The sequence below is a fragment of the Hemitrygon akajei genome, chromosome 26 (assembly GCF_048418815.1).
Source record: "Hemitrygon akajei chromosome 26, sHemAka1.3, whole genome shotgun sequence".
Lineage (NCBI taxonomy): Eukaryota > Metazoa > Chordata > Chondrichthyes > Myliobatiformes > Dasyatidae > Hemitrygon > Hemitrygon akajei.
Genome location: NC_133149.1, coordinates 6,950,252 through 6,976,132, shown reverse-complemented (window position 1 = coordinate 6,976,132; position 25,881 = coordinate 6,950,252). Strand labels below are relative to the sequence as shown.

General features: G+C 41.3%; 1 protein-coding gene across 1 annotated transcript in view; it reads right to left on the bottom strand.

Moving 5' to 3' along the window:
- Positions 1-25,601, bottom strand: part of LOC140716748 (uncharacterized) — a 96,405-nt gene extending 70,804 nt beyond the window's left edge. The window contains exon 1 of the mRNA XM_073029561.1: positions 24,871-25,601. Within this exon, the coding sequence (XP_072885662.1) occupies positions 24,871-24,990 (120 nt within the window). The 5' untranslated portion in view covers positions 24,991-25,601. The remainder of the gene's footprint in view (positions 1-24,870) is intronic.
- Between the last annotated feature and the right edge of the window lie 280 nt (positions 25,602-25,881).

The following is a 25,881-nucleotide window of genomic DNA, read 5'->3' as shown; positions in this document are numbered from 1 at the left end:
TGCATTCATTGCAGAAAAACCCGCTTCACAGAGATACGATGTTGGAAATGGAAGCAACGTTTTCAGTGCTTTCGTGGCTATCTCAGGATATTCAGCCTTGACTTTGATCCAGAATGTCGGCAGAGATGTTATGTCAAACATAGTTTTCAGCCCACCGTCATTTGCAAGCTCGAGGAGTTGATCTTCTTCCTGTGCTGACATGGATGATTCACCGGGGACATTCACAATTGGGTCACGGACCCATTCCTTTGCACGTCTTGGGTCATTTGCTGTTGGGAAGTAATGCTCGACTTCTGTCGACAGCAAAGATAGGCAATCGCGTACCGTGAGAAGGACGGTGCAGTGTCAGTCTCTCCCAAAATCCCAGCTAATGTTGGGAACATGTCAAATATGCTCCTGTCCACTTGCCGTCCCCACAGTTCCAGTTTGGCCTTGAAAGCAGACGCTTTATCTGCCAACTTGAAGACAGTTGTCATTCTCCCCTAAAGTGACAAATTGAGTTCATTGAGCAGGTTGAAGATGTCACACAGATAAGTGAGTTTTGCTATCCACTCCTCGTCACTGAAGTGTGCTGCCAGTGGTGACTTTTTTCCTGAAAGAAATCTCTGTAGCTGCTCTTAACTCAAAAACTCTGGCCAGGACTCTCCCCTTAATAGCTATCTGACTTCAGTGTGTAAGAGAAAGCACTTGTGCTCTGCATTCATTTCCTCACAAAGCTGCTCAAACAGACATGAGTTAAGGGCTTTTGCTTAGATGTGATTGATAATTTCAACAACATCACTCAATACGCTGTTAAGATCAGGTGACATTTTTCAGCTAGCCAGCATTTCCCTGTGTATGACAGTGTGTAGACTGGCATTCAGGAGCAACGTCTTTGACCAGGGTAGTGAAACCATAACTGCAGCCCTGTTTGTGCATGTTCCAACAAATAATGACCAGTCCAATTTGCTTGACATGTAGTCATTCAAAGACTTGAATAGTTCTGCCCCAGTTGTGTTAATTGGCAGTGGCAGTGCACACAACATATCCTCGTGCACATCATCTTGAAATATATATTGCACATAAACCAGCAGTATTGCCTTGTTGTCAACATTGATAGACTCGTCGACCGGGATGGCATACCATGGTGACTCGTTAAGCCGTTCCAACAGCTATGCTTCGATGTCCTCCGCTATGTCATCGATTCTCCTTGAAACTGTGGTAGCTGAAAGAGAAACCTGTGCCTTCTTGTTAGCTGCAGCTTCTCCCAACAGTTCACAGCACATGTCCTTGGCAGCAGGCAGAATCAATTCTTCACAACAGTGAAAGGCTTCTTAGCCTTAGCAATACGGCTAGCCACTAAGTACAAAGCTCTCAGAGCAGCAGCATTTGTGGAGGTGGTGGCTCTCAGTACTTGCTTCTGTCCCGCTTGCTCCCATTTTCTCCCTGCAAAAAACTCAACGGGTTTGTCTTTAAGTGCAAGGTGCTTGGACTCAAGGTGCCGAAGCAGTTTTGAGGGCTTCATTGTCTCATTAGACAGCTTGACTCCACATATCACACACAGGGGGCTTGAAGCGTGCGAGTCACCAGTCACAATAAAGCCATATTTTATGTACGACTCGTCATATTTTCTGTTGAAGGAAGCTTTCATTTTTTTGCAGTCCCAGCCTCAGCTGTCTCTGCATTATCATCATTGTTAGGCCTTTTATGTCCCCTACCACCTCTTCCAAAGAAACTCTCAAGCGACGTTTGTTTTTTACTCATACCGACTAATGACCTTGTGTGCGTTCAAGTTCAACTGTGGACGTGACAGGGAATGAGGAAAGGTGCAGCTGACTCATATCGTTTCATATCGCCAAATCATATTGTTTTCTCGCGGCCCGGTGGTTGGGGACCACTGGTGCAGAAGAGAGTTCCAGTTCTGTCCTTGATCTTCCCCAGTACCCACTTTTGATCACCTCTGTAGTCCCTCACCAGGGCTGTTTGTCCAGGAGTGAAACATCAGACCTCCTTGTTTAATGAGCTCTCAATGTGTCTCAGCTGTTTATCCTACATACTCCACCTGTGATTGGGTTACAGAAGATTGGAGCGTGAGCACAAGGAACGACTGAGGAACAGCATAGTTGGTGGGTTGTTGGTTGTGGAGGGTGCTGCATTACGATATGCAAGGAGGAAATTGGCGAGCTTCTGATTCAGCGTTAGCATAGTGTGTTCTGCTGACATTGCTCACAGTGTGTTCTTTAGACTCTGGACAAACCTTTCTGCCAAGCCATTTGTAGCTAGGTGGTGTGGTGCAGATGCAATTTGTTTTAGGAATGAGTAAAAGTATTCCATCACAAATGTGGTCCATTTTCAGTGTCTAAGTGTTCAGGAATACTAGTCTTTGTCAAGACGCTTCCCAACACATCAAAGTGTGCAAGGCTTAGTGGAGGCTATTAAAAACACTTCTGGCCACTTTGTAGCTGCATCCACTACTGGCAAGAAACTTGTGCCCATGAGTGGTCTGGCAAAATCCACATGAATCCTCTACCAGGGCATTGCAGGCCATTCCCAGGGTGGAGAGACACTGCTCTTGACATCTTCTGAACATGTTGGCATCCCTAACAGTGCATGGCAAGCTGTTCAATCTGCTGATCTATCCCTGGCCACCAGACAAAGCTTCGAGCCATGATGTTCAATTTGATTACACCTAGGTGACCAGAATGTAACTTGTCCAACACCTCAGCTCTCAGCTGGGATGGTACAACAACTCTCAATCCCTACATGAGACAACCCCTGTCAATAGCAAGTTCATCCTGGCATTGGTAGAAATGGGACAATTGGAACTTATACTTCATTTTTGGGTGGCCATGTAGACCTGAGACAGTGTGGGGGTCTGTTCTGGTTTCTCTTTGGATCATCTCTGCCATAATAGTGAGACTTACAATTTGCATTAGGGAGAATACGTCGAGAATAAATGGGACAATCTATCAGCACTTCCATGATTACATGACAAGTTGTCCTCCTAAATTCAATCTTGTACTTGTGTCTTCCAAGAAGCAGAGCCTATCTATGCATTCGTGCTGCTGCTGTTCATGTGGATTGAAAATAGGCACTCATGGTTAATGATCAGTAATGAGGGTAAACTCTGTCCCATACAGGTACTGGTTGAAAGGTTTTCCACCACAAACCAGACTCAAGGCCTCTCTGCCAATCTGTGTCAAAGGAATCATGATGCAAAGTCAATGGGGCATTCACTCATAACATGTGACATGACTACACCTATACCATAAGGTGAGACATCACAGACAAGCTTCACTGGATGATGTGGATCATAATCTGTGAGTACAGTGTCTGATGTCAACATTTCTTTTGTCTTTTGGAAAATATCCTCACACTGTTCTGGCCATTGCCATTTCTTCCTGCTCTGCAATCATGAGTTCAAGGGGTGAAGCACAGTAGCCAGGTTTCATAGGAACCTGTCAGAGTAATTGACAGATCCTACAAAAAGAACCAAAACTGTGACATGTCCTTTGGCCTTGGGGCATCCACCACTGCCTGAATTTTCTCGACACACTTGTCTAATTCTTTAATGTCAATAGGGTGACCACAATAAGTGATGTTTGGTTTAAAGAATTCACATTTCTTGTACAGTGCTCTGAGCTCATAATTTTCTAATCTTCTTAACACTGTCTTGAAATTTTGGAGATGTTTCTTGTCATCCTCATTGGTACCAATAATGTCATCCAGGTAACAATGAGTGCAGCACCTGGTCTATAGCTTTCTGCCAGAGTGCAGGTGCAGATGCTACTCCAAAAATAAGCCTATTATAGCAACAAAGCCCTATGTGAGTGGTTATGGTGAAAAACTCTTTAGAAACAAAGAAACATAGACAACCTACAGCACAATACAAGCCCTTCAGCCCACAAAGTTGTGCCAAACATGTACTTACTTTAGAAATTACCTCAGGTTACCCATAGCCCTCTATTTTCCTAAGCTCCATGTACCTGTCCAGGAGTCCCTTAAAAGACCCTGTTGAACCTGCTTCCACCACCAGCAGCCCATTCTACACAATCACCTGTCTCTCTGCGTAAAAAACCTACCCCTGACATCTCTATACCTACTCCCCAGCACCTTAAACCTGTGTCCTCTTGTGCTAGCCATTTCAGCCCTGGGAAAAAGCCTCTGACTATCCACATGATCAGTGCCTCTCATTATCTTATACACCTCTATCAGGTCACCTCTCATCCTCTGTCGCACCAAGGAAAAAAGGCCGAGTTCACTCAACTTATTCTCATCAGGCATGCTTCCCAATCCAGGCAACATCTTTGTCAATCCTCTGCACCCTTTCTATGGTTTCCACATCCTTCCTGTAGTGAGGTGACCAGAATTGAGCCCAGTACTCCAAGTGGGGTCTGACCAGTGTCCTATATAGCTGCAACATTACCTCTCAGCTCTGAAACTCAATCCCAGCATTGATGAAGGTCAATGCGCCGTATACCTTCTTAACCACAAAGTCACCCTGCGCAGCAGCTTTGAGCGTTATATGGACTCAGACCCCAAGATCCCTCTGATCCTCCACACTGCCAAGAGTCTTAACATTAATACTATATTCTGCCATCATATCTGAACTACCAAAATGAACCACCTCACTCTTTGGACTCTTCTTCCATTTCATTCTGTAGGTAGCCCTCAACAAAGTCCAGTTGCCTCCAGAATAGTTTACAAACATATTCTCTATCCTGCCCAAATGCTATTGATCTACTTTCATACTGGGTTGACGGTGATCTTAAAATCACCACAGATCCTGACAGACCCATTCTTTCTGGCTACTGGAACCACTGGCATTGTCCATGGGCTCCATCCAGCCTTGGAAAGAATTCCTTCAGCCTCCATGTGATCTAGCTCACTGGCTACATTATCACAGATGGTATAATGAACCAGATGGGCTTTGTAAAGCTTGGGTGTGGCATTTTCATTTAACACTATTTTATCTTTGATATGTTTGAGTTTTCCAGTGCTATCCTTGAACATTGCTGTGGCAGCATCCAGTATCCTTCTTAATTTACTTTCAGTTCACCCTGTTGCAGGGGATGTGGCATGCAAATGGTGGATTGCTCTCCAATCAACTTGTTGTTTGCTGAGCCAATCAAGTCCCCACAATGCTGGGGAGACTTACCACATACAAGCCCTGTGTGGGTTTTTGGTTGTGGTATTTCACTGTTATAAATGCCATTCCCACTGGAATTATGTCTCCGCCATAAGTTCTTCATTAGGTATCTGCAGGCTTCAGTTCAGTATTAGACCATGATAAGACATAGGAGCAGAATTAGTCCATTCAGCGCATTGTCTGCTCCACCATATCATCATGGCTGATCCATTTTCCTCTCAACCCCATTCTCTTGTCAGCACCCTATAACCATTCCCACCCTGACTAATCAAGAGCCTATCATGATCTGTTTTAAATACATCCAATGACTTAGTATCGACAGCTGTTTGTGACAATGAATTACACACATTTTCACCCCCCCCCCCCGGCTAAAGACATTCCTCATCTCCCCTCTTTGAATGTCCATCTATTCTGAGTTTGCGCCCTCTGGTCCTAGACTCCCCCACCATAGGAAACAGCCTCTCCACATTAACTATCTGGACCTTTCATCATTTCAATTAGATCCCCCCTTCATCCTTCTAAATTACAGTGAGTAAAGGCCCACAGCTATCAAACATTCCTCGTATGATAACCCTTTCATTCCCAGAACATCCTTGTGAGCCTCCTCTGAATCCCCTCCAATGCCAACACATCTTTTCTTAGATGAAGAACCCAAAACTGTTCACAATACTCAAGGTGAGGCCTCACCAGTGCCTTACAAAGCCTCAGCATCACATGCCTGCTCTTGTATTCTAGACCACTTGAAATTAATGCTAACATTGCATTTGTCTTCCTCGCCACTGACTCAACCTGACACACCTTTAGTGTGTTCTGCACAAGGACTCCCAAGTCTCAGATTTTTGAATTTTGAATTTGTGCCCATTTAGAAAATAGCATATGCTATTTAAAGAGAATGGCCATACACTTCCCAACAATGTGTTTCACCTGCCACTTCTTTCACCATTCTCCTAGTCTGTCTTAGTTTTTCTGCTGCCTCCCTGCTTTCTCAACACAACTTGTCCCTCTACCTATCTTTGTATTATCTACGAACTTGGCCACATAGTCATCAATTCCTTCATCCAAATCACACAGCATAAAAAGAAGTGATTCCAAAACCGACCCCTATGTAACACCACTAGTCACCAGCAGCCAAATGGAAAAGGCTCTCTTTATTCCCACTCTTTGCTTCCTGCCAATCAGCCAATACTCTATCCATGCTAGCATCTTTCCGTGCTCATATCTTGTTAAGCAGCCTCATGTGCAACACCTTTTCAAAGGCCTTTTGATAATCCAAGTACACGACATCAACCAATTCTCCTTTGTCTAACCTGCTCGTTATAACTTCAAAACATTCACCCACATTTGTCAGGCAAGATTTTCCCTTGAGGAAACCATGCTAACTGCATCTTTTTTTATCATGTTCCTCCAAGTACCTCTAAACAATCCTTAACAATCAAGTCCAACATCTTCCCAACCACTGAGGTCAGACTAACTGGCCTATAGTTTCCTTCCTTCTGTCTCTCTTCGTGATTGAAGAGTGGAGTGACATTTGCAATTTCCAGTCTTACGGGACCATTCCAGAATCTAGTGATCCTTGAAAGATCTAATACCTCCACAATCACTTAAGCCACCTCTTTCAGAACCCTGGGATATAGTCCATCTGGTCCAGGTGACTTCAGACCTTCTGACTTTTCAGTTTCGGAAACGTCGACTGTACTTTTTTCCATAGATGCTGCCTGACCTGCTCAGTTCCTCCAACATTTTGTGTGTGTTGCTTGGATTTCCATCATTGGAAGATTTTGTCTTCTTTGAGGTTGTTATAGTTGGTGATTTTAACTTACCACATATTTTTACTCCCAAACTGGAATAGGACCAGATAGATTGAGTTTGCCAAATGAGTTCAGGAATTTTTCCATGTCAGTACGGAGAAGTTCTAACAAGAAAATGTGCGATACTTGATCTGAGTAAAAGACCGTAAGACACAGGAGCAGAATTAGGCCATTCGGCCAATCGAGTTCATTCCACCATTCAATCATGGCTGATCCTTCTCTCCTCCTCAGCTCCATTCCCTGGCCTTCTCCCCGTAAATTTGATGCCATGTCCAATCAAGATCCTATCAATCTCTGCCTTAAAAAAACCCAACAACTTGGCCTCCACAGCTGTCTGGTTAATAAATTCCACAAATTCACTATTATCTGGCCGAAGAAATTTCCCGCATCTTTGTTCTAAATGGACACCCCTCTATCCTGAGGCTGTATTCCCTTGTCTTAGACTCGCCCATCCTTTTCACACCTGCTCTGTCTAGGCCTTTCAACATTCAATGAGATACCCACTCATCCTTCTAAATTCCAGTGAGTACAGATCCAGAGCCATCAAACATTCCTCATATTCATTCCCGGAATCATCCTTGTGAACCACCTCTGAACCCTCTCTAATTCCAGCACATCTTTTCTTAGATGAGGAGCCCAAAACTGTTCACAATACTCAAGGTGAGGCCTCACCAGTGCCTAATAAAGCTTCCGCATCACATCCCTGCTCTTGTGTTCTAGGCCTCTTGAAATGAATGCTAACATGGTATTTGCCTTCCTCACCACTGACTCGACCTGCAAGTTAACCTTTTGGGTGCTCTGCACAAGGATTCCCACGTCTCTTTGCATCTCAGACTTTGGGATTTTCTCCCCATTAAGGAAATAGTCTGCACATTTATTTCTTCTACCAAAGTGCATGACCTTGCATTTTCCAACATTGTATTTCATTTGTCACTTTCTTGCCCATTCTCCTAATCTAAGTCCTTCTGCATCCTACCTGTTTCCTCAACATTACCTGTCCCTCCACCAATCTTTGAATCATCTGCAAACGTGGCCACAAAGCCATTTATTCCATCATCTAAATCATTGATATACAGCATAAAAAGAAGCGTTCCCAACACTGACCCCTGCAGAACACCACCAGTCACTGGTAGCCAATCAGAAGAGGATCCTTTTATTCCCACCCGCTGCCTCCTACCAATCAGCCAATGCTCTAACCATGTCAGTGACTTTACTGAAATACCATGGGCTCTTAACTTCGTAAGCAGCCTCATGTGTGACATCATGTCCAAATATACAACATCCCCTTTATCTATCCTACTTGTAATCTCCTCAAAGAATTCCAACAGGTTTGTCAGGCAGGATTTTCCCTGAAGGAAACCATGCTGACATTGTACTATCTTGTCCTGTTTCACCAAGTACTCCATCACCTCATCCTCAACAATTGACTCCAACATCTTCCCAACCACTGAGGTCAGGTTAACTGGTCTATAATTTCCTTTCTGCTGCCTTCCTCCTTTATTTCTTTATCAATCTTTCTATTAATTAAAAAAGAGTACATATATATATGTATATATAAAAACAAGAGGAGAATTATCTCAAATATCTATATCAATAACAATTCATATAAAAAGTAAAATAAACATTAGCAAGATCATACATTGTATTAATCTAATAGTATGTAATAAAGAATAAGATAATTGATTCTCCTCTTATCATTCCATGAAAAGAAGCAAAAAGATAAAGAAACTTTTATAAATTTTTATATATATAAAAAACCCCACTAAACAAAAAAAAAGAGAAAAAAAAGAGAACTCAGCAGCTTAAACTGAGAGTGAAAGCAAGAAAAAAGAAAAACTTTCTGATCAAATCCAATATTTCGAGAAGGTAACTGGAAGAGCCATAAATCAAAGCATATAAAAATATTGAATAAAAGGTTGCCAGGTTTCCTTAAATTTAAAGGATGTATCAAATATCTGACTTCTTATTTTCTCTAAACTTAAACAGGACATAATGGAGCTAACCCAATAAAGAGCAGCAGGTGGATTAGAATCCTTCCATTTAAGCAAAATGGCTCCCCTAGCCAATAAAGTTGTAAAAGCTATTATTCGTTGAGCGGAAACAGGAATATATCCTGCTTTCGATGGAATGATCCCAAAAATTGCTGTAAGTAAATTCAGTTGTAGATCCAAATTCAAGACTTTTGATAGAGCCTTAAAGACTTCTTTCCAAAGATTATCTATCTTGATACATGACCAAAACATATGTGTTAAAGTAGCCACCTCAATATTAAATTTGTCGCAAATAGGATTACTATTGGAAAAGATATGGGTTAATTTATAGATAATAGACAATAGACAATAGGTGCAGAAGTGGACCATTTGGCCCTTCGAGCCTGCACTGCCATTTTGAGATCATGGCTGATCATCTACTATCAATACCCGGTTCCTGACTTGTCTCCATATCCCTTGATTCCCCCATCCATAAGATACCTATCTAGCTCCTTCTTGAAAGCATCCAGAGAATTGGCCTCCACTGCCTTCTGAGGCAGTGCATTCCAGACCCCCACAACTCTCTGGGAGAAGAAGTTTTTCCTTAACTCTGTCCTAAATGACCTACCCCTTATTTTCAAACCATGCCCTCTGGTACTGGACTCTCCCAGCATCTGGAACATATTTCCTGCCTCTATCTTGTCCAATCCCTTAATAATCTTATATGTTGCAATCAGATCCCCTCTCAATCTCCTTAATTCCAATGTGTACAAGCCCAGTCTCTCTAACCTCTCTGCGTAAGACAGTCCTGACATCCCAGGAATTAACCTTGTGAATCTACGCTGCACTTCCTCTACAGCCAGGATGTCCTTCCTTAACCCTGGAGACCAAAACTGTACACAATACTCCAGGTGTGGTCTCACCAGGGCCCTGTACAAATGCAAGAGGATTTCCTTGCTCTTGTACTCAATTCCCTTTGTAATAAAGGCCAACATTCCATTAGCCTTCTTCACTGCCTGCTGCTTTTGCTCATTCACCTTCAGTGACTGATGAACAAGGACTCCTAGATCCCTTTGTATTTCTCCCTTACCTAACTTTACACCGTTCAGATAATAATCTGCCTTCCTGTTCTTACTCTTAAAGTGGATAACCTCACACTTATTCACATTAAACGTCATCTGCCAAGTATCTGCCCACTCACCCAGCCTATCCAAGTCACCCTGAATTCTCCTAACATCCTCATCACATGTCACACTGCCACCCAGCTTAGTATCATCAGCAAACTTGCTGATGTTATTCTCAATGCCTTCATCTAAATCGTTGACATAAATCGTAAACAGCTGTAGTCCCAATACCGAGCCCTGTGGCACCCCACTAGTCACCACCTGCCATTCCGAGAAACACCCATTCACTGTTACCCTTTGCTTTCTATCTGCCAACCAGTTTTCTATCCATGTCAATATCTTCCCCCCAATACCATGAGCTCTGATTTTACCCACCAATCTCCTATGTGGGACCTTATCAAATGCCTTCTGAAAATCGAGGTACACTACATCCACTGGATCTCCCTTGTCTAACTTCCTGGTTACATCCTCGAAAAACTCCAATAGATTAGTCAAGCATGATTTGCCCTTGGTAAATCCATGCTGGCTCGGCCCAATCCTATCACTGCTATCTAGATATGCCACTATTTCATCTTTAATAATGGACTCTAAGCATCTTCCCCACTACTGATGTTAGGCTGACAGGTCGATAGTTCTCTGTTTTCTCCCTCCCTCCTTTCTTAAAAAGTGGGATAACATTAGCCATTCTCCAATCCTCAGGAACTGATCCTGAATCCAAGGAACATTGGAAAATGATTACCAATGCATCCGCAATTTCCAGGGCCACCTCCTTTAGTACCCTAGGATGCAGACCATCTGGACCTGGGGATTTGTCAGCCTTTGTAGTCCCATCAGTCTACTCATCACCGTTTCCTTCCTAATGTCAATCTGTTTCATTTCCTCTGTTACCCTATGTCCTTGGCCCATCCATAAATCTGGGAGATTGCTTGTGTCTTCCTTAGTGAAGACAGATCTAAAGCACTTATTAAATTCTTCTGCCATTTCTCTGTTTCCCATAACAATTTCACCCAATTCATTCTTCAAGGGCCCAACATTGTTCTTAACTATCTTCTTTCTCTTCACATACCTAAAAAAGCTTTTGCTATCCTCCTTTATATTCCTGGCTAGCTTGCATTCGTACCTCATTTTTTCTCCCCGTATTGTCTTTTTAGTTAAGTTCTGTTGTTCCTTAAAAATTTCCCAATCATCTGTCCTCCCACTCACCTTAGCTCTGTTATACTTCCTTTTTTTTTAATGCTATGCAATCTCTGACTTCCTTTGTCAACCACTGTGGCCCCTTTTCCCCCTTTGAATCCTTCCTTCTCCGGGGGATGAACGGATTTTGCACCTTGTGCATTATTCCCAAGAATACCTGCCATTGCTGTTCCACTGTCTTTTCTGCTAGGCTATCCGTCCAGTCAACTTTGGCCAGCTCCTCCCTCATGGCTCCATAGTTTCCCCTGTTCAACTGCAACACTGACACCTCCGAGCTGCCCTTATCCTTCTCAAATTGCAGATAAAAACTTATCATATTATGATCACTACCTCCTAATGGCTCCTTTACTTCAAGATCGCTTATCAAATCCTGTTCATTACATAACACTAAATCTAGAATAGCCTTGTCCCTGGTCGGCTCTCGTACAAGCTGTTCCAAGAATGCATCCCTTAGGCACTCTACAAACTCCCTATCCTGTGGTCCAGCACCAACCTGATTCCCCCAGTTCATCTGCATGTTGAAATCCCCCATAACTACTGCACCATTACCTTTGCCACATGCCACTGTTAACTCCCTATTCAACTTGCACCCAATATCCATGCTACTGTTTGGTGGCCTATAGACAACACCCATTAGGGTCCTTTTGCCCTTACTGTTCCTCAATTCTATCCACACAGACTCCACTTCTCCTGATCCTATGTCCCCCCTTGCAAAGGACTGAATCTCATTCCTCACCAACAGGGCCACCCCATCCCCTCTGCCCACATTTCTGTCCCTACGATAGCACGTATACCCTTGTACATTCATTTCCCAGGTCTGATCTCCCTGCAGCCATGTCTCTGTTATCCCAACAACATCATAGTTACCCATTCGCACCTGAGCTTCAAGCTCATCCGCCTTATTTCTGACACTTCGTGCATTCAGATTTATAATTTTTAGCCCATTTATCCTTTGACATATGCACCTGATGCACTACCTTGAACTGTATCAAGTAATGACGGGCACAAATAGATGAAGTATTTAGCAAATGAAAAATTTTATCCCATTGATTATCTGAGAGTGACTCTCAAAATTCCAATTCCCACACAGCTTTAATTTTATCATTAGATAACATACGCAAATCCAATAACCATTTATAAATTATAGCTATCAGTCCTTTTTGAAATGGTTTAACCTGAAAAAGAATATCTATTATATTGGGTGAATAAGCCAAGGTAAAATTTGGAAGTAAACTACGTAAAAAATTCCTAATTTGTAAATATCTAAAAAAGTGTGCATTAGATAGGTCATATTTGTCCACTAACTGAGTGAAAGACATTAAACAATCCCCCATGAACAAGTCTGAAAAAGTTATTATTCCTTTGGTTTTCCAAATTAAAAAGGTCTGGTTGGAAATTGATGGTTTAAGAAAATAATTAAGATGGATTTTACTAGAAAGAACAAAATTATTAAACTCAAAGAATCTATGAAACTGAAACCAAATTCTTAATGTATGTTTAATAATGGGATTAAGGTCTCAACTACCAATCTTAGAAAGCAAAAAAGGAAGAGGAGCTCTCAGTAAAGAGGCCAAAGAATACCTCTTCACTGAGTTTTTCTCCAAATCCACCCATAAAGGACAGTCATGTATGTCTGAGAAATGAATCCAAAAAGGAATACATTGAATATTAATTGCCCAGTAATACATTCTAAAATTTGGCAAAGCCAAACCACCATACTTTTTTAATTTCTGCAGTAAAGGTTTACTCAATCTAGGATTTTTATTATTCCAAATGTCAGATAGCATTTTAGAGTCTCTTCTATCAAAAAAACAGTTTAGGAACAAAAGAGGGGATTGCTTGGAATACATACAGAAACTTTGGTAACACCATCATTTTAATAGCATTAATTTGACCAATAAATGAAAATGTCAAAGAAGACCATTTAGAAAGTACTTGTTGCGTGTACTCAGTTAATGGAAGCAAGTTATATTTATACAGGTCCTTAAAATTTTTGGTAATTTTAATACCAAGATAAGTGAAGTTATTTTTAGCAATACTAAAAGGAATTTGGTCATATTGATCCAAGTAGTTGTTAATAGGAAATAACTCACTTTTGTGCAAATTTAATTTATATCCAGAAAAACTACTAAATTCAGAAAATAAAGATAACATAGCAGGAATAGATTTCTTAGGATCTGAAATATAAACTAACGAGTCATCTGTATACAACGAAACTTTATGCACTTTATCTCCTCTCTTAATACCTTGAACCTTATTGGAGTCCCGAAGGCCTCCTTTCTTAAAGAGTGGAGTGACATTTGCAATTTTTCACCATGCCAGAGTCCAATAATTTTTTTAAGATTATTACTAATGCCACCACAATCTCTACCGCTACCTCTTTCAGAACCCTAGGGTGCGGGTTACTTATATACCTTTAGGTCTTTCAGCTTTTTGAGCACCTTCTCCTTTGTAATTGTAACTGCACCCATTTCTCTTCCTTCACACACTACAGCATCTGGCACACTGCTCGTGTCTTCCACAGTGAGGACTGATGCAAAATCGTCATTTAGTTCATTTGCCATCTCCTTGTCCCCCGTTATTATTTCTCTGGCCTCATTTTCTAGTGGACCTATATCCACTTGTCTCTCTTTTTTTTTACATGGTATTGGATTTTGGATTCCTTGTCAGTTTAATAGTGATGGAAGAATCACTTTATGAGGATGTTAACTACCGTAGATTCCGGATTTTAAGCCGCTACTTTTTTCCCACATTTTGAACAGCTTTGAACTTTGCGGCCAATAATCCGAAGCGGCTAATGCATGATTTTTTTCATGCCGCCTCGTAAACATTTTGCCTCGTAACAGTAGACCAATAAAATTGATGAGTAGTTCACAGAGGTCCAATGAAATTGTACGATAAATCAAGCGCACTTTCACAATTAAATTATTGTAAATCAGTCATTTGTACTCACCCTCATCAACATGGAAAACACTCGAAGCATTGTGCTACCTACCCTACTTAGTTTAAACTATATTTGTTTTCTGTACTACATCGCGGGATGCTATGACGACACACCCGGTTTCGCGGTGTCTTGTGGGAAAATGCCGTTTGCGATGAAACGGGACGGAGGGGGGGAGTGCATTACGCGAGCGGCTTTGGATCTGAGCGAACTCTGCTTTTAAGTTAAAGGTATCAATAACTTTTCCTGGTAGGCTGCAGTATATATATTTTTTACCAGTCGTTAGGAGATATTGGAATGTTGTTCAGTAAAGAAGTATACGCAACGTATATTTAAAAGTAGCCGCGTACGGGCACGGTTCGAAAAAAAGCATTTGCAATATGTATTTGTTTTTGTTACCATATGGATTTAATTAAAAGTTAAAAAAATCCTCACGTGTAATATCTTTCTGTGTAAATATCTCATATTACAACGTGGGACACCTGCGGCCGAAAATCCGGTGCGGCCTAAAATCCGGTGCGGCCTTTACAATTAAAAAAATGATTTTATTTCTAAAATTAGAGCCAGCGGCTTAAAATCAGGTGCGCTCTGTAGTCCGGAATCTACGGTAAAGCATTGGGACAAGCCCTGGGATTCTCCTGGGAGTGACTGCAGCCTTACTGAAACCTGGGGAGGGAAATACACATCCAATTTAACCAGGTGATTCAATCACTGAAAAATACTCTCGCTCTCCTCGGTGGAAGGGACCCAATCAAGTGTTGCTGACCCCCGTACAACAGTCAAGGTACAAGGCAAAGCCAACTGGGTGTACGGAACCAAGTGTAAGCTGTATTATCCCTCTCTTCTGGAGTCCGATAATGGACTAGAAAAGACAGAAAACTGAAGGAAAATGAAATGTCTGACGATATGGTGAATGTATTGCTTTAGTGTCTAGATTTATCTGTGCATTTATGCTTAACGGCTGAAGTACTAGCCACTTGAACTGTGACCCGACTAAACAGGATAGCATTAGATTTTATTTTAACTGAGAAAGTAGGAACATGAGAGGAATGTTGTACCTATATTCCTGGTGAATCTGAGCCAACTATATCCAAAGAAGTGTAAAACAGATGGGGAAGATCGGAGAAGAATTCCATAACTGTAACCCACCGGGTTATGAGGTCCCATATGCTAACTCTGTTGTTCATGGTTGATCTTGCGGCTAAAAACAAGGGAACTGAGGAGGAAAATTATTGTGAGTTTAAAAGATTTTGAGACAAAGGGTTGATATTGGCATAGTATGGGAACCAGTTTGTAGCTTTGGGGAGAGGAGGGTAATTTATTTAGCCAAAGAGTAGTGAAACTGTGGAAACTATAGCCACAGGCGGTCGTGGAGTCCAAGTCACTAGGTATATTTAAGGCAGAGATTGATAGATTATTGCTTGGTCAGGGCTTGAAGGGATATGGGAGAAGGCAGGAGATTCGGGCTGAGAGGAAAATTGGATTAGCCATCATGAAATGGCAGAACAAACCTGATGGGACAAATGGACTAATTCTGCTCCTCTATCTTATAGTCTTCCATAGATGTCGTCTAACCTGCTGAGTTCATTCAGTGTTTGATTGGGTGATAACCTTTATAAATGTATGTTTGCATAGAAACACCTTCTGCACAACTACCCGATTAGCAAATTATAATCAAACTAATCTACAAACATGTGTGCTCCGTTTGATCCTAACTTCTGAAGCTTTACATATTTTTCCTCTGTGTCTATTAGGGGGTCTGCAGTACAGTCCCATGAGTGTGATTGCACCCGTCTGATTTCTGAGTTCCACACAAAGGGACTCAGTGTCTGACCCCCTCCGTTATGTCTCCCCTGAGTGCCCCTGTGATATGACATGACATCCCACCTCCTGTACTTTGTACTGTGATTTATGAGGGCCAATGTGACACCAATTTCAATGAATTATGGACCTGTATTCCCAGATCACTTTGTTCTAAAAAACTCCTCAGTGCTCTCCAGTTCACTGTCTGTCCTACCCTAGTTGGTCTTACCTAGGTGCAAGGTTAGTTAGGAAGGTTCAATCGTGAGGTTTCCGGTGACGTCATCGTCGAGAATGGCAACTTAAGTCATTAGCTCCTCCAGAAAAACGCGTATTAAGCCCTGTTGACCCATCAAATATAGTATTTTTCGAAAAATATTTGAACTGAAAAGAGGGGCAAGAATGGGGAAAAAGAATGGAAATAAAAAGAGCAACACTGCGGAGTCTGCGACCGAGAGGAGTGCAGCGAGCGGCTCTCCTACCCGACCGCGTGCTAGCGAGGCGGACACTGGGCCTCGTTCAGGTGAAGCGGCGAGTATGATCGAAATTCTGAAAGAGATAAGGGAGTTCCAGAAAGAAATAAAGCGGCAGCTACTTGATATTAAATCAGAGCTCGCCAACATCAATCAAAAAAATAGTGGTGGCAGAGACTCGAACTGAGAAGGTGGAAGATCGCGTTCAAAACGTTGAATGAATACTGAGTAAGACGATAAAAATATTAAATCACCAAGAAGGTAAACTGCTTGACCTGGAGGGAAGATCACGGCGGAAAAATATCAGAATATACAACGTTCCCAAAGGAGCAGAGGGCTTGTCTATGACGGAGTTTGTCGGAAAGTTGCTGCGGGACATGCTGGAGCTTTCCTCAACAATGGAGCTGGAAATTGAGAGAACACATCACGCGTTAGTCCCGAAACCTACCCGGGATAAGCCACGCTCAATAATAATTAAATTCCTTCAGTTCAGCACCAAGGCAGAGATCTACGAAGGGCCTGGGGTAAGAAGAGATTGTTTTTAGATGATAAAGTAATATATTTCGAACAAGATTCCCCCCCCCCCCACAGTCCTGCAGAAACATAAAGAATACTCTGAAGTAAAGTGAGTACTAAAGCAAAAAAAGATTAGATTTCAAACTCCGTACCCTGCTAAACTTCAAGTGTTTTATGATGACGGGACGTGCTTGTACCAGACAGTGGAAGAGGCAACTACAGACATGAAGGCCAGAGGGTTGCCTGTCAGTGTGACCAAACCGAGGGAAAACCTGGCGGAGGAATTATCCTGCTCCGCTTGGGAAATAGTGCAAGAATTGAGAAGGCAGGAGACGGGAGGAAGCTGAGAGAAGTATATCAGGAAGAGACTGGGAGTTTTCCAAAGACAGCCCTCACCCCCTTCAGAAGAACCATAAGGTTTGGCTAACTTTAAAAATGTTGAGAAGCTGAACGGAAGCAAATGTAGATGGTGATATACCTATCTCGAGAAATACTTAGTGTAATGTGGATTTTATATTACTTAGTTGTTAATCTTTATTCGCTCACTTACTCCTTTTTCCCCACCAAAATGAGAATATATATTTGTGTGTGTGTGTGTGTGTATATATATATATGTATATATAGGAGGAGTACACAGGGAAATCTTTTCTGTGTAATGGATTTGTTCACTGACTTTTATGAATACTGTAATGGGGGCCCTCAACTCACAAGTAGGAGGGGTTATCCCCCACAGCTAGACATTTCCTCTAGCTCAATGCAGGGTCATCTACTAGAGACCTCAGCCTTGGAATCACACGTTCATTGCCATTTGTGTTATTATTTGTGTTCCTTGGTTCTTATTTGTTCAATTAAGTTTTATTCTAATTTCAATGATATATTGACAGATAAATACAGATGGCTAAGGACAAGGTAAAATTAATTTCTTTTAATGTCAATGGGCTATTAAATCCAATCAAACATAATAGAATTTTATCCAAAATGAAAAAAGAACAAGCCCATGTAGTATATTTACAGGAAACTCATTTAAGTGATAATGAGCATAAAAAACTAAAGAGAATGGGCTTCACTAACTTGTTTTTCTCTTCATATAAATCAGGACATAGGAGAGGAGTTGCTATTCTTATCTCAAGTAAGCCAAATTTTGAAAAAGTATTCAAAATGGGAGATAAAGAGGGCAGATATATTCTGGTAAGGGGGAATATAGATGGAAATTCAGTTACTCCATTGAATATATACGCACCCCCGGGAAGTGATATTGGTTTCTTTCAGAAGATTACTGATATTATGGTAACGGAAACAGAAGGTCTCCTGATATGTGGGGGAGACTTAAATTTACAATTACAACCAAACTTAGACTCTTGTTATGTGTGAAGCCAAGCAGAGCTGCAGAATGGATGCTGCTAATGAGAGAGAGATAAGGGAGAGCCATTCAAAATGCTAATAAGAGAGAGATAACGAGAGAGAGACACATAATTCAGTATTTTGGCGTCTGCACTGATACTGCCACGGACAGTTGCTTTGAACCTGAACTGTTCATTAACACTCCTGCTGAGACAAAAGGAAGTGGTGAAGTTTGATGGACAGGTGATACCCCATCGGGGAGGGGATAAAATAGCGGGTTTACTAAGACACAGTAGACACGCCACGAGACCCTGAAGAGAGCATTGTGCCCCCACAAGTTGGTGGGAGTTTGGAGGACCGATTCGCGGGAATCGGCCAGAGGCTCACAGGGTGTAAAGGTACGACCGGTGGGGACCTGTTGTGTGTCCACCCTTGGCTGGGTGACGGGTTCACCGTGGAAAACCAGTCACATCTGGAACAGAGGGGTCACAATCGGTGACCACAATGGGACAAGAAGACAACGGAAGGTTTGCCTGAAATTTCAGCTGTATCTCTCACTCTCTCCAACAGTACCACAACAACTACCTCGAACTACTCTAAACTGAACTGAACTCTGCTTCACTTGAAGACTGATCATTTACCCCTAGACTTTTATAGAGCTTGGCTGATTCCTATTCCTATATTTCTGTGTATATGTGTATATTATCATTGCTAACCTGTTACATTTATATCCTTGCATTTAGTGTGCTGTATTACTTAATTTACTAATAAACTTTATTAGTTTCTAGTAATTACAGACTTCAATGAGTGTTCCATTTCTGCTGCTTTGACAACCCAGTTACGGGGTACGTAACACTCTTCCAATAGAAAAACCTACGAAATAAGATCTTTACATAAGAAAGTTAATACACTTTCTGAGATGTTGGTTTAATTGATATATGGAGGGACCTTTTCCCCAACAGAAGGGATTACACTCATTATTCTGCTCCCCATTCTGTATATACAAGAATAGACTATTTCATGACATTTAGAAAAGACAAAGACAAAATAAACACCTGTGGAATTGGGATAATAGATGTAAGTGACCATGCACCTATATCTTTATCTGTTGATTTTGACCTACAACCAAAGAATACTATTTGAAAACTAAATTCAAGTCTACTCAATAATCCGTACTTTAAGGAACAAATTAAAAAAGAAATTGGTCTCTACTTAGAATTTAATGATAATGGAGAGGTTCCACCTCCCATTTTATGGGATACTCTGAAGGCGGTCTTAAGAGGGAAAATTATAGCGATATCTTCATATAAGAAAAAAATAAGGAATAAAACTTTAGAGGAATTACAAAGGCAACACGAGTGAATCTGCAGATGCTGGAAATAAATAAAAACACAAAATGCTGGCAGAACTCAGCAGGTCAGACAGCATCTATGGGAGGAGGTAGTGACGATGTTTCAGGCCGAAACCCTTCATCAGGAGAGGAATTACAAAATAGGCTGAAGGAACTAGAGAAAAAACACAAATTGAATTTGGCACAGAATACATTAGGGGAAATTAAAAGAATTAGGAATGAAATTAATAGTTTGGCTACGCAAGAAATCAAGAAAAATTTAATGTTTCTGAAACAGAGACATTATGAAAGTGGATCGAAATCTATGAAAATACTGGCATGGAAATTGAAAAAAAAGATAGCAGAAAATATAATTCATAGAATTAGGGACCCAAGAACGAAAATGATAAAAAATAAGCTGTGAAATTCAAGAAGCTTTCGAAGTGTTTTACAAAACTCTATATTCCAAAGTTCCAGGGGGAAGCATAACCCAAATTGACACCTTCTTGAATTCTCTAGAGTTACCCACTTTAAGCGAAGAACAAAATAGAACGATGACTGCTGACATAACTGAAGTTGAATTAAAAGCTGCAATTAGTAGGCTTAAATTAAGCAAGTCACCAGGATCAGATGGGTATACGGCAGAGTGGTACAAAGAATCTTAAAATGAGTTAATTCCTGTTTTACTCCCCACATTGAACTGGGGTCTAAAAAAGGCACAAATACCACCCAGTTGGAAGGAAGCGATAATCTCAGCTATACTGAAAGAAGGCAAGGATATTGGTCATTTAGACCAATATCCGTTCTTAATGTAATTTATAGATTATTTACCTCCATCATGGCCAAACGATTAGAGGAGTTTCTACCCATACTGATATGTAATGATCAGACAGGTTTTATACGAAAACGCCAAACACAAGACAATATACGAAGGACACTTCACATTATGGATCATATACAAAAAAATAAAATTGAAGCAATAGTGATAAGCGTGGATGCTGAACAAGCATTTGATGTGGTTAATTGGAATTTTCTTTACAGAGTTTTACATAGATTTGGTTTCCAAGATACAATTATTAAAACTATACAGACGCTATATGACAATCCTACTGCTAGGATTAAAATCAATGGATATTTATCAAATAGTCTTACCCTAGAAAGAGGCACGAGACAGGGTTGTGCATGGTCACCACTACTCTTCGCGTTATATCTGGAACCATTAGCTCAATACATCAGACAATATCAGAGGAATTACTATTAAAGGGACAGAGCATAAATTGGCTTGTTATGCGGATGACATTTTGATCTATCTAGGGCAACCAACATACTCTTTATCTAAATTGATGCAATCCTTTGAACAATATGGTCAATTATCATGATACAAGATCAACATAGATAAAACCCAATTACCTTCATATTACTATAGCCCACCAAGAGAAATTGAAAGTAGATACCCCTGGGCATGGCACACAGAGTCTTTCAAATATTTGGGCATCATTATGCCAAAAGATTTGGCAAAATTATCAGAATGTAATTATCAGCCTTTATATAAACAAATTAAGGAAGGTGTGGCAAGATGGAACCTGATTCCTTTTTTCAGTCTCAGTTCAAGGATTGAGTCTATTAAAATGAATATACTACCCAGACTCTTTCAGACCCTACCAATAGAGATTAATCAAAATCAATTCAATGAATAGAACAAGATGTTATCAAGGTATATTTGGCAGGATAAAAGGCCTAGAGTTCGTCTCAGAACTTTGCAATTAGCAAAGGAAAAGGGGGGATGGGGCCTACCTTCTCTTAGAGATTATTGTTTTGCAGCACTGTTCAAAGCTGTGATATGTTGGTGCAACCCATCATATGACGCTCAATGGAAAAACATTGAGGAGTGGGTACTTCCCATCCCCATACAGGCAATTTTGGCTGATAACAACCTGCAAAGGTACATAAATACTATTGATAACCCATGGGTGAAATTGAATCTTAAAATATGGAAAACTACTATAAAAGAATATAATCTAGTATATATATTTATTTCTTTCCCCAAGTAACCAATTGTTTCATCTTCAGAGCACCTATATATTTAGTCCTGTCTTTTGTAAATAAGGGCACCAAATTTTCAAAAATGTTTCATATTTATTTCTTAAATTATAAGTAATTTTTTCTAATGGAATACAGCCATAGATTTCTTTCTTCCAACAATCTATACTTAAATATATATCCGATTTCCAAGTAACTGCAATAGCCTTTTTGGCTACTGCCAGTGCAATTTTTATGAATTCTTTCTGATATTTATTTAGTTTGAGCTTCGGTTTTATCCCTTCAATATCACCTAGTAAAAGTAATATTGGATTATGAGGAAGTTGTATTCCCATAATTTGTTCCAGTAAAAGTCTTAAATTTGTCCAAAAAGGTTGAATTTTAGAACAAGACCATGTAGAATGTAAAAAAGTACCTGTTTCTTGGTTACATCGGAAACACTGATCAGATAAACTTGGATTTAATTTATTTATTTTTGTGGTGTAATATATAATTGATGTAGAAAGTTATATTGCACTAATCTTAACCGAACATTTATTGTATTTGTCATACTATCAAGACATAGTCTTGACCAATTTGTTTCTTCAATTTTAATATTCAAATCACTTTCCCATTTTTGTCTTGACTTATGGACTCCTTGTTTAATTGCCTGTTTTTGAATCAAATTATACATACAAGATATAAATTTTTTAATATTTCCTTTTTGAATTAAAATTTCTATTTCAATAGATTTCGGCAATAACATTGTTTGACCTAGTTTTTCTCTTATATAAGCCCTTAGTTGAAAGTAACAAAATAAAGTGTTATTTGATACTTTATATTTATTCTTTAATTGATCAAATGACATTAATATACCTCCTTCAAAACAATCTCCTATGTATCTAATCCCTTTTTGAAACCAATTATATAAAAGTTGATTGTCCATTGTAAAAGGGATAAGTCTAGAGAGAGATATTGCAATTCTTAAATGGTGTGCATATGACTCAGATTTTACACGAAACAAATTGGATGCTAGATTTAAGGACTGGACAGCTAAAGGAATAACAGTTCTTTGCAACATAATGAAAGAAGGAACACTGTTCAGTTTTGAAATGCTTAAAGAGAAACACTCATCAGAAAAACAAGATTTTTATCGGTATTTACAGATGCGACAATGTTAATAAGATGCTTAAAAATGTAACCAAGGCAAGTACATGCTTGATAGAGCTATTTAGAAAAGCATATAATTCAGATAATGGTAGTACAATCATTTCAAGCATGTATAAGGGGTTGGCAAATCTTAAAACACATTCGACTTCATACATTAAAACAAAATGGGAGAAGGAAGGAGGGATAATTATATCTGAGGAAGAATGGACAACAATATGGAGGTATCAATGGAAGTGTACCAGTTCACAGAAATGGAGGGAGTTTGGATGGAAAAACTTGATAAGATATTTTATTACACCCTCTCAGAAATCCCATTATGATAGTAACCTCCCTGTTTGCTGGAGAAATTGTGGAAATCAAAATGCAAATCATTATCATATTTTTTGGGACTGCCCTGTTATCAAAAACTATTGGAGGGGAATACACAATGCCCTACAAGACATCTTTAAATGTGAAATACCCTTAGAGAGTAAGACCATATATTTTGGATATATACCTCAAGAATGGTTGAAAAGAGATAAATATTTAATGAATATACTGTTGGTGGCTGGTAAAAAGACTCTTACTAGGAAATGGTTATCACAGGAGAGCCCAACTTTAAATACATGGATGGAAATTACAATGGACATTTACAAAATGGAGAAGATAACAGCATCTGTTAACCATAAGCTGGAACAATTTGATTCATACTGGGAAAAATGGTTTAACTACATAATGCCTCATAGGCCTGATTTTATTCTCACAAATCAATGAATATGTTGTAAAAAGAAGATCACTCCCTACTTATACATAGTTCTTTCCTTTAGCTTGTTTTTTCTTTCCACTCTTTTCTATAAGTGTATACCTCAGATAATTACTTTGTGGAGATTTGTGATATGTATGATTATATGATATTTATGTACAATGTCTGAACTACATCTTATGGAAATGTTTGTTTGATGATGAACTTCAATAAAAAAATTAAATTTTAAAAAAGGAAGGTTCAATCGTTAGGTATTAATATTGAAGTAGTAAAATGGATTCAACAGTGGCTGGATGGGAGATGCCAGAGAGTAGTGGTGGATAATTATTTGTCAAGTTGGAGGCCGGTGACTGGTGGTGTGCCTCAGAGATCTGTACTGGGTCCAATGTTGTTTGTCATATACATTAATGATCTGGATAATGGGGTGGTAAATTGGATTAGTAAGTATGCAGATGATACTAAGATAGGTGGTGTTGTGGATAATGAAATAGGATTTCAAAGCTTGCAGAGAGATTTAGGCCAGTTAGAAGAGTGGGCTGAACGACGGCAGATGGAGTTTAATGCTGATAAGTGTGAGGTGCTACATTTTGGTAGGAATAATCAAAATAGGACATACATGGTAAATGGTAGGGCATTGAGGAATGCAGTAGAACAGAGTGATCTAGGAATAATGGTGCATAGTTCCCTGAAAGTGGAATCTCATGTGGATAGGGTGGTGAAGAAAGCTTTTGGTATGCTGGCCTTTATAAATCAGAGCATTGAGTATAGAAGTTGGGATGTAATGTTAATGCTACACGCAGCGCTGAAATAACGACACGGAGTCGGTAAACTGCAGTTACAAAAAGATTTTATTCGAACTTCACGGCCTCACTTTAAAGCCTTCCTGATCCCGCCCTCCCCGGGCACGGATGCTGTAGGGGGCATGTATTCACAGTCCCGCGCGGGCTTTTCCCCTTGTTGGTGAAGCAGACTTGGTGCCCTTTTGGGACTGGCCTTTATGCCGGCGCACTTGCCGGTTCGAGTGCGCTAGGAAGTGGGTCGCCACATAATCCACCCCCATACACCCCCCAATGTCCACAGTCTGGGCCGGACCCTGTTTGGGAGGTCGGCCTCTGCGCCACGGTGCCGGAAACTCGACCGGTTGCGCCACGTCCACATGGGCCGGTTTGAGTCGGTCCACCATGAAAATCTCCTCTTTCCCCCCAATGTCCAGCACGAATGTGGACCCGTTGTTCCTGATCACCGTAAACGGCCCCTCATAGGGCCGCTGCAGCGGTGGCCGATGCCCGCCCGTTCGTACAAATACAAACTTACAGTTCTGCAGGTCTTTGGGTACGCAGGTCGGGTTCTGCCTATGCTGCGAAGTGGGTATGGGGGCCAGGTTGCCGAGCCTCTCGCGTAGTCTGCCCACGACTGCTGCGGGTTCTTCCTCATGCCCCCTTGGGGCTGGTATGAACTCCCCGGGGACGACCAGGGGTGCGCCGTACACCAACTTGGCCGACGAGGTGTGCAGATCGTCTTTGGGTGCCGTGCGGATTCCGAGCAGGACCCAGGGAAGCTCGTCCACCCAGTTAGCTCCTCACAGGCGGGCCATGAGAGCCGACTTTAGGTGACGGTGGAAACGCTCCACCAGGCCGTTCGACTGTGGGTGGTAGGCAGTGGTGTGGTGCAGCTGTGTCCCCAAAAGGCAGGCCACAGCCGACCACAGACTGGAGGTGAACTGGGCGCCTCTGTCGGAGGTAATGTGGGCCGGTACACCAAAGCGAGATACCCAGGTGGCGATCAGTGCCCGGGCGCAAGATTCGGAGGTGGTGTCGGTGAGCGGGATCGCCTCTGGCCATTTGGTGAACCGGTTCATGATAGTGAGGAGGTGCCACGCTCCGTGCGACACTGGCAGGGGGCCCACGATATCAACATGAATGTGGTCGAAACGCCGGTGGGTGGGGTGGAACTGCTGCGGCAGGGCTTTGGTGTGCCGTGCACCTTGGCCGTCTGGCAGTGCATGCACATTTTGGCCCATTCACTGACTTGCTTGCGGAGTCCGTGCCAAACGAACCTGTTGGAGACCATCCAGACGGTTGTCCTGATGGACGGGTGCGCTAAGTTATGAATGGAGTCGAAAATGCGCCGCTGCCAGGTTGCCGGGATGACGGGACGGGGTTGGCCGGTGGTGACGTCACAGAGTAGGGTCCTCTCACCTGGGCCTACGGGGAGGTCCTGGAGCTGTAAACCGGAGACTGCAGTTCTGTAACTAGGGATCTCCTCGTCTGCCTGCTGCGCCTCCGCCAGTGCTTCATAGTCTACCTCCTGGGAAAGGGCATGAAT